The sequence below is a fragment of the Gopherus evgoodei genome, chromosome 16, assembly GCF_007399415.2.
Source record: "Gopherus evgoodei ecotype Sinaloan lineage chromosome 16, rGopEvg1_v1.p, whole genome shotgun sequence".
Lineage (NCBI taxonomy): Eukaryota > Metazoa > Chordata > Testudines > Testudinidae > Gopherus > Gopherus evgoodei.
Genome location: NC_044337.1, coordinates 17,139,220 through 17,149,072, shown reverse-complemented (window position 1 = coordinate 17,149,072; position 9,853 = coordinate 17,139,220). Strand labels below are relative to the sequence as shown.

At 47.6% G+C, this 9,853-nt stretch overlaps 1 protein-coding gene across 3 annotated transcripts; it reads left to right on the top strand.

The window, feature by feature from the left end:
- The first annotated feature begins 2,470 nt into the window (after positions 1 to 2,470).
- On the top strand, positions 2,471 to 9,831 carry REXO4 (REX4 homolog, 3'-5' exonuclease). 3 transcript variants are annotated; one of them, XM_030535770.1, is made up of 10 exons: positions 2,493 to 2,554; positions 3,002 to 3,264; positions 4,130 to 4,301; positions 4,332 to 4,479; positions 5,761 to 5,913; positions 6,160 to 6,353; positions 6,889 to 6,977; positions 7,649 to 7,723; positions 9,221 to 9,295; positions 9,717 to 9,831. In XM_030535770.1, exons 2-10 carry the CDS (start codon positions 3,046 to 3,048, stop codon positions 9,801 to 9,803), a joined length of 1,212 nt encoding a protein of 403 aa, XP_030391630.1. In that variant the 5' UTR covers positions 2,493 to 2,554; positions 3,002 to 3,045; the 3' UTR covers positions 9,804 to 9,831. The 3 variants fall into 3 exon arrangements, with proteins under 3 accessions (XP_030391629.1, XP_030391630.1, XP_030391628.1); XM_030535769.1 differs by having other exon boundaries at positions 2,471 to 2,527; positions 4,130 to 4,479; XM_030535768.1 differs by having other exon boundaries at positions 4,130 to 4,479.
- Positions 9,832 to 9,853: the final 22 nt, after the last annotated feature.

The window sequence follows — 9,853 nt, the reverse complement described above, 5'->3', positions numbered from 1 at the left end:
GTGATCTCCATGTCCCCCGTGCACCCCCATTACAGTTCCCATGCCGCGGTGCACCCCAGTGGTGATCCCCATATCCCCCGTGCACTCCTATTAGCAGTTCCCATGCCCCGGTGCACCCCAGCGGTGATCCCCATATCCCCTGTGCACCCCCATTAACAGTTCCCATGCCCCGGTGCACCCCAGCAGTGATCCCCATATCCCCCGTGCACCCCCATTAGCAGTTCCCATGCCCCGGTGCACCCCAGCGGTGATCCCCATATCCCCGGTGGACCCCCATTACAGTTCCCATGCCCCGGTGACCCCAGCGGTGATCCCCATATCCCCCGTGCACCCCCATTAGCAGTTCCCGTACCCCAGTGCACCTCAGCGGTGATCCCCATATCCCCCGTGCACCCCCCTTAGCAGTTCCCATACCCCCGGTGCACCCCAGTGGTGATCCCCATATCCTCCGTGCACCCCCATTACAGTTCCCATACCCAGTGCACCCCAGCGGTGATCCCCATATCCCCTGTGCACCCCCCTCAGCAGTTCCCATGCCCCGGTGCACCTCAGCGGTGATCCCCATATCCCCCATGCACCCCCATTACAGTTCCCATGCCCCGGTGCACCCCAGCGGTGATCCCCATATCCCCCGTGCACCCCCCATAGCAGTTCCCATACCCCGGTGCCCCCCAGCGGTGATCCCCATATCCCCCGTGCACCCCCATTACAGTTCCCATACCCAGTGCACCCCAGCGGTGATCCCCATATCCCCCGTGCACCCCCATTACAGTTCCCATACCCAGTGCACACCAGCGGTGATCCCCATATCCCCCGTGCACCCCCCTTAGCAGTTCCCATGCCCCAGTGCACCGCAGTGATCCCCATATCCCCCGTGCACTCTCATTAGCAGTTCCCATGCCGCGGTGCACCCCAGTGGTGATCCCCATATCCCACGTGCACCCCCCTTAGCAGTTCCCATGCCCCAGTGCACCGCAGTGGTGATCCCCATATCCCCCGTGCACTCTCATTAGCAGTTCCCATGCCGCGGTGCACCCCAGTGGTGATCCCCATATCCCACGTGCACCCCCTCAGCAGTTCCCATGCCCCGGTGCACCTCAGCGGTGATCCCCATATCCCCCATGCACCCCCATTACAGTTCCCATGCCCCGGTGCACCCCAGCGGTGATCCCCATATCCCCCGTGCACCCCCCATAGCAGTTCCCATACCCCGGTGCCCCCCAGCGGTGATCCCCATATCCCCCGTGCACCCCCATTACAGTTCCCATACCCAGTGCACCCCAGCGGTGATCCCCATATCCCCCGTGCACCCCCATTGGTAGTTCCCATGCCCTGGTGCACACCAGCGGTGATCCCCATATCCCCCGTGCACCCCCCTTAGCAGTTCCCATGCCCCAGTGCACCGCAGTGGTGATCCCCATATCCCCCGTGCACTCTCATTAGCAGTTCCCATGCCGCGGTGCACCCCAGTGGTGATCCCCATATCCCACGTGCACCCCCCTCAGCAGTTCCCATACCCAGTGCACCCCAGCGGTGATCCCCATATCCCCCGTGCACCCCCATTACAGTTCCCATGCCACGGTGCACCCCAGCGGTGATCCCCATATCCCCCGTGCACCCCCCTTAGCAGTTCCCATGCCCCGGTGCACCCCAGCGGTGATCCCCATATCCCCCGTGCACCCCCCTCAGCAATTCCCATACCCTGGTGCACCCCAGCGGTGATCCCCATATCCCCCGTGCACCCCCATTACAGTTCCCATGCCCCGGTGCACCCCAGCGGTGATCCCCATATCCCCCGTGCACCCCCATTACAGTTCCCATGCCGCGGTGCACCCCAGCGGTGATCCCCATATCCCCCGTGCACCCCCATTACAGTTCCCATACCCAGTGCACCCCAGCGGTTATCCCCATATCCCCCGTGCACCCCCCTCAGCAGTTCCCATGCCGCGGTGACCCCAGCAGTGATCCCCATATCCCCCGTGCACCCCCATTACAGTTCCCATGCCCCGGTGCACCCCAGCGGTGATCCCCATATCCCCCGTGCACCCCCATTACAGTTCCCATGCCGCGATGTACCCCAGCGGTGATCCCCATATCCCCCGTGCACCCCCATTACAGTTCCCATACCCAGTGCACCCCAGCGGTGATCCCCATATCCCCTGTGCACCCCCCTCAGCAGTTCCCATGCCCCGGTGCACCCCGGCGGTGATCCCCATATCCCCCGTGCACCCCCCTTAGCAGTTCCCATGCCCCGGTGCACCCCGGCGGTGATCCCCATATCCCCCGTGTACCCCCCTTAGCAGTTCCCATGCCCCGGTGAACCCCAACGGCGATCCCCCGGCCATGCCCAACCACCTCCAGTACCATTCCCCAGCGCGCTCTGCAGCCCCGTGTCCCCGTCCCGGGGGGCCCGAGGCGGCGCGGAGCGTGTTTCCCGCCGGCGGCCGTTCGGAGCGGTTTCCGGGCGGCGCTGGGGCGGAGGTGGCGCACGTGGGCCGGGCTTCCGGCGGTGCAGCGCGAGCGGGCAGTGAGTGGCGGGGGCCTGCGGCTCTGGGTGGGTCTGCAGGGCGGCTGGGGGTGCGGTGCCAGGCTGAGGCTGGCACTGCCGGGGGGGGGTGTGACAGGGTCTGTGGCTGGGCTTGGCCAGCCCTGGCTATGGGGTGAGGGGGGTGTCAGGGAAAGCTGATCTGTATGGAAACCACAGGGAGGTGATCACACATAAACCATCGTTAAAGTCCAGAGTGTGTTATCAGGGGTTTGCTGTGTGGGTGAATGCAAAGCAAAGGGTCACTTGCTGTGTATTTCCATAAACACCTTGTTATACACTGACTTCCCTGCAGACTAAATGCAAAGCCACTGTTGTGTGTCTTTTGGGATAAACAGAGATTGCCTGCATCCAGGCTTATTTCACCAATACCCTTTATAAGCATTGGCTGGTGTGGCAAACAAATTAAATATATATATATTCCTATAACCTATGATTTATACATCTTGTTGACAGAAATGGCTGTTGCTTTCTAAGTGTGAGTGATTTCTGATGACAGAATGGCTAAAATAAAGACCAAAGAGTCAAAAGCTTCAACGAGCATCCCCAGCGTTAAACCTGAGAATCTGAAAAAACAGCACAGGAAGAACAAGAAAAAAATATGGAAAAACAAAGTCAAGCAGATCGGAAAGAAAAAACAAAAGGACACCAACGTTGTGGGAGTGCTGCCCCCAAAAGCTCCTCAGGAGTTCTCTTCTAACTGGAAGACCCTGCAGGAGGTCAGTGACATCCAAGAGTTTAGTACCATGCCCCAGTGGGGTAACCCATAATCAGTTACGTTCTAGTGCAGATCTGCAAGGGGGATTGAATATTTAAGATCCCCACAGGTGTTGGCTCAGTGCGCTGTCTTTCTTTTGAATTGTGGACTTAGGTATGTATATAAATACATGACACGTTGAGGGGATGTTTTGACTAAGAAGTCACAGAATGTTTTATGCAAATAAAGTTTGCTGTTAACTCTTGAAACAAAAAATGCTTTGCTGGTTCAATAGTCAAATTATGGAATTATCCAGAAGTGGAAATAAGTATCTGAAATACCTTGGTCCACGGGGAACTGGCAGTTTTCACAGCCTCTTTCCTTCTGGCCTTATTTGAGAATTATAATAGTATGGTTATCGGTATTAACCTATTGTAGGCACGACTGAGGAAGAGGAATGTGTAAGGAAGCATAAAGATTAAAGATTCAATTTGAAATTGACTGAAAACTGCAGTTTTCATTGTACAAGAAAAACTTGTCCAGTTCTTAATAACAGATAGGTGTCCACATCACTAAAATCGTTGGCATTTCTTGACCCCTTTCTCAGTAATCTCAGCAGAGAGATCAGTGACTTAATGGACCATGGAGAATGAGCTAATCTTTCACCCCTTGAAATGGTGGGGCTCTGTATGGGGGAATCTTGCATTGCTATTGCCTACATTTGTACCTTATTGTAAGTACATGTAGAACTTCCAGCTCCAGGGTTGGACATGCGTGGAGACTGAGTAGTAAATTCACAAGAGAGAAAGTAAAGGGTGGGGTGGGGTGGGAAATGTCAAAGTTTAATGCTACAGTAAATTCTGTGGGGTTTCTTTGGGTCATATTAGCTGCTGAAACAAAAGGCCACCAGCTTGGATAAGTCCCTTCCTGTATCCCAAACATATTCCAAGACGCACACAACCAAAAAGGGAAAAGTCAAAGGAATTCCAGCTATAAATGGAGGTAGGAATATGGGAACATTCAAATCTGTAAACAAGATGGACAGTGATCCTGCCACAGTTTGTGTTCCTGTGGCTATCCCGAAATCAGAGAGAAGGGCACCTGACAAGACTTTGAGTGATGGCAAGGGAAACAGAAAGGAGCACAAAAGAAAAAATGGCAATACTGAGAAGGAACAAGGTGACATAAAACATAAGAGGAGGAAAGCTGACAAGCACACGGAGCAGCCGCTGGCAGAGTGAGTATTTCAGGCCTCACGTTTACATATGTAGGTGGCTGTAACTATTCTAATTGCAGCTGATTAATTTTGGACAGAGGGTGATGCAACTCTGTGCTTTTTCTCAAAGGAGGAAGACCCTCTTTGTTTCTTAGACCACCTCCCCTTAAAATTTCACCTCTTCCTGACTGTACAGGCTGCAAGTTACTGTAGCTATCTTCATGGACACTACATGGTTCTCCTTAGAGCAGAGATTCCCAAACTGCAGGATGCACACCCCAGATGGAAGGGGGGGGGGGCAATGACTGCAGCCCGCGTCAGTCCCCATGGCGGACAGGGAGGGAACGCCACTCAGCTTTGCTCCTGCCCTGCCCTCAGCTGTGGCCCCAGCCTCAGCCCTGTTACCCCTGTCCGCATCCCTCCTGCCCCTCCCAGAGCCCCAGCTCTGGGGCAGGGGCACAGACTGGGAGGGGGGGCAGGCAGTGCGTGCGAGGTACAGTGCTTTCATGGGTGTTAGGACCATTGCTTAATAGCCAGAAGAGGCAGCTATTTGGCAATGCAAGATATTTTGCGCTTTGCCTGAATAGCATTTCCTACTTTATCCACCCAGGGAATAAGAGACATGGATTGAAAACGAAATCTGCATCTCATCTATTACAGTATATGATGTTTCTTTTCCCTTTCCACCTGAACGGACAGATTTCTGTACCATAACCCTGTTTTGGACGTGCCTGTTCATACAGACATCCAAAGCTATCATAAATTAAAAGCTTTAGGGAAAAGAAATCCACAAATCTTGGCCCTGAACATGAATGAAAAAAGAAAACCTGCAGTCTCGAAAGAGCTCCAGTGAAATGCTGAAGGAGAGGAAAAGACTGGTGGAAGAGAACCTGGTGACTAGCAGATTTAGACCTGGGAACTAAGGAATCACTGGTACCTGAAGAGGCAGAATGGACAGGAGAACAGATTGGGTGTGTGGCTGGACAGAAGTTCAGACACAGATACTTCTAATCTTATATCATGTACCCTGAGGAACACAGTATAAGATTACAATACAAAGAATTCCACACTCTCCCGGCTAGCCACATGGGCAGACTAACCCAAATCCTATGATGTTTGAGTAAAACTACATGGTCTGCAGCATCTGACTGTTGGACTAGTTGGCACTGATTTAGACTAATTAGCTGACTCCTCCTTGCTTTTATAAACATCAGGCTTAGCCAAACGGTCAAAAATAAACCAGCCTTTTAGACAGTGCATTTTTTAACAATGTTATAGTGTAATTTTATCTTTTCCTGCCAGAGCCGACATCTGGTTTGACGGTGTAGATCCAGAGGATATTGAAGCAGCAATAGGACCTGAAGCAGCAAAAGTTGCTAGAAGAAATATGGGAATTGAAGGCAAATCACAGCTGTCTACGGAACAGGTGCTGGTTAAAGAAAAGGCTTTTGCGGGGTAGGTTGTATTTCTAACGTAAAGTGGATATACAGTATATAGAGGTGTCAGACATTTTCTCTTTCTTACAACCGTGGCTTCCAAACATAAACGGAGTGTAAACTGATGTCTTCTTGAGTCTGCAAACAAACTGAAACTACTCTGAGATGTTAAGTGCCCCATTTGTTTTTTAACTGGTGACTAACCTGTACATCTAGATGTATATGATCACAGCAAAGGCTTTCTAACTCTGGTATCCTCTTTTAGGCTGACAAAAGCTGTAGCCATGGACTGTGAGATGGTGGGAGTGGGGCCCGAGGGTGAAGACAGCATCCTGGCTCGTGTATCCATTGTGAACCAATTTGGAAAGTGTATTTATGACAAATATGTCAAGCCTACAGAAAAAGTGACCGATTACAGGACAGCTGTTAGCGGCATACGGCCCAAGGACATAAAGAAAGGTGAGTGATCTTTCCCAGCACATTCCTTAAGAGAGAGGATCCAGTTGAGCACCACAGAAACATCCCTGACTGAGTTCCTGCTAAGCTATTTTAGGGCCTGTTTAATTCTGTTTTTGTGTAGGAAATAAAACAATCTCAATCTCAGCATAACCTAAAATATCTAAATTAAAGGGAACTCTACAATAGATCATGAATCAAAATACATTTGATACTTTCTTGCAGACTGATCATTATTGCCCCAGTAGAGTGTAACTTCTCTAACCATTGCCTACAAAAATGCAAGGGTGGTCTTAGGCCAATAGGTAGAAGTCTGTTTCTCAATTACCACTATTTTTGTTCACGTGTGCGCCTGTTCTGCCATCTTCGAGTCTGTAGTTATGAGCAAACTGAGGATTATTGTGTACAAGAATTCTGCATTCTCCAATACCTTGGGTCCCAAAGGAAGTGCCTACCACATAAAATGCTCCACTTTCTAATGCTGTCTCACAACTTGCGCTTTGTCTTGTCTCTTACTGAAAATGTGTTGTGTTTGTAGGAGCGGAGTTTAAAAATGTTCAGAAGGAGGTGGCTGACATCTTGAAAGGAAGGATTTTAGTTGGGCATGCTATCCACAATGACTTAAAGGTACATGGTTAGATATTGATTGCTTTGAAGCCCCTGTCTTCAGGTGACTGACTTGTCACCCCAGAATGTTAGCTGAAGCATCAGGTTAAAACACCTCTACTCTGGAACCATAGGTTCAGATTGCAGCTGGGTCCATTCAGTCTTGTGTCATTCCAGAGCAGGTTAAAATATAGCATAATTCAGCTATCCAGTGACTTGAGTCTTTCAGATGAGACCTTAGGATCTTCTGTTTTTATCTGCTCTCTGTATGGACATTAAAGCTCTCAGGGCACATTTTATCATTTTAATGTTTCCTTCTAGTCTAGGAATCAGCAAGTTGATCAAGTTATTTGCATATTAGGGAAGGCCAAAGCACACTCTGAAGTTCTACAGTGAGGCCAGTGGCATCATTAATACAGAGACATTTGGCCACTTGCATTAGACTGGAGTATTCTGTGCTGAGGCATACAAGCTCCACAGGCAGCACCTCCCAAAGATGGCGCCCATCTGAGCCCCGTTATGCAAATTGGTTGGGGCTCTTACTCTTGGATACTGAGGATGTCCTAACACCCGGAATCTTACTTGTTCATGTTGTGAACTATCCTTTGAATCGATGGGAGCAGTGCACTCGGCTGTATAAAGTATCCTGCTACTGTACTGCCTTCTTTACAATGGAAATATTTTTCTTTCAGATCCTGTTTCTTGATCATCCTAAAAAGAAAATTCGGGACACACAAAGATACAAACCTTTCAGAAAGGAAGTCAAAGTAAGAAACGTGCAGAAAATAGTCTCTTGATTCACTAACATTTAGTGCTAGTGCAAGGCAACAAGATCTAGAGGAATGATTCCCTCCTGCACATTTAGTCTCCAGTCCTGGTTCTGCCACTGACTCTTTGTACAAGCTTGGGCAAGTCCCTTTACCTCTCTGCTTTAACTGTCCTCTTGTAAAATGAGGGTATCTGAGGCACTGCCATTTATGAAAGTTAGCTAGTTTAATGTATTTAGACATAGGTTTGGAAGGATTAATTTTTTTCAGTAAATAGCAGTAAACTTCAATTTCACTGTACAGACAAACTGAAAAAATATTTGCATCAATAACTGAAATTTACAGATAAGCAAGAGAAGAAAAATGCTGTTTAAGAACTTTAGAGTGTGATTTAAGGATACAGTGGAGTCGCATCATAGGCGTATTTAACTTACGCAATTTTAACTATACGCACATGGCAAAACAAAACAAAAAAGAAAAACAATTTAAATACTGTCACCTGTAGTGCGGGTGATTCTGCCCACCATTCCACTCAATGAGCGTTTGGCTATACACGATTTGCACCTTATGCGCTGACTTCAGAACCTAACCCCCATGTAAGATGCGACTCCGCTGTATTTACTTAGCATATTTTGACATGGGATAGTGACAATTTGTATTTTAATGGTTATAAAGTTTTTAACTTTTTTGAACCTCAGCATGTACAGTCATTAAATAATTGTCTGATTCCCCCATAATTTCCTGCAACTGTGAACATTTAAATGTATAAAATTTTAAAAAGCTTAAACTAAACATTTTTATTAGTAAAAAATATTTTAAAAAATTGAATTCTGCCAAGCCTATTATACAGTGTTTGGAATGTGTAAAAGTACTAAGAAACTTACTGCCAATCAAGATTACCAGCAATACCCATGCACAGCAAATTCATTGGCTTTCCCATTTCCTGGAACTCAAAACAGGAAGGTGGGTCTTTCTATCATCTTTTTGGGCAGTCAAATAAGATAATATGGATCTATATATAGAAAATAGTGGGTTCTATTTTGTGATATTGTTTGCTCACCTTCCTGACTGGAAACATCTGTCAAGCAAGATCCAATGGTTTACCTTTGAAGTGACAGGTGATATTTTAAATTTCAAAACAAGACACCCAGTTTTTCCTTTCTCCCTCTTACTAAAAGCTTTAAAAAGCTATCGTTGACGAGGCTATAGTCATATGTGCTGCTGTAAGTTATATCACTGTCTATGTCATTCTTATAATGCTGAAGGGATTTACAAGAGTGGAGGCTTGAATAGATCTCTCAGTGACCTGACAAATGGCATCTGTCTCACCAACTCTTCTGTAGAAACTTAGACACACTATGGTTTAATGGGTTTTCTTAAACTAAAACCTTACTGTAGGATTTAGCTTGAGTAATTGTGTCCTTCATGCAACGGAGGAGATACTATTTAATTTCATAGTTGGCGTAACAACTCTGATTCTCTTATTTTTGCCTCTAGAGTGGACGTCCATCTCTAAAACTGCTTTGTGAGAAACTGCTGAATGTGAAAGTGCAGACATCGGAGCACTGTTCAGTACGTAAACCCATGGGGAAAATGTATTTATGGGTGGATCAACAGTGCATTGGGTTTTAGGCTCTGGGACCCTAGTAGAAGTATAACCTCATTGTCATCTCTGTACTCATGAGATTTGGTAATCTTTACTCAACATATCAATGTGCAATACCGGTCTGAGGAAAGCTTGTATCGTCCTTACCTGCTTCATACCAATAGTGTTAATCTCCTATTTTCATGAACACTAACCATATGGAAAATGTCCCATCAGCTAAATTAAGTGTTCTCTTACATGAATTATTTCAGCATTAAGTGAAATTAAAAAGGTTTACTTTTATTTGGGGAATAAAATGGATGAGAGGATGTGACTACCATTAACAATGATCCTGCAGCAACTTCTGCTTTCTTTCTTTAACCTGCGGCTTGTTTCATTGTCTTCCAGATTCAGGATGCGCAGGCAGCTATGAGACTATACACACTAGTGAAAAAGCAATGGGAAGCAGCTATCAAAGCCAAACCTAAACTGTAGAAAAATAAATTCTAAAATGTCAACTATTCTATTGTGTCATTTTCTGCTGT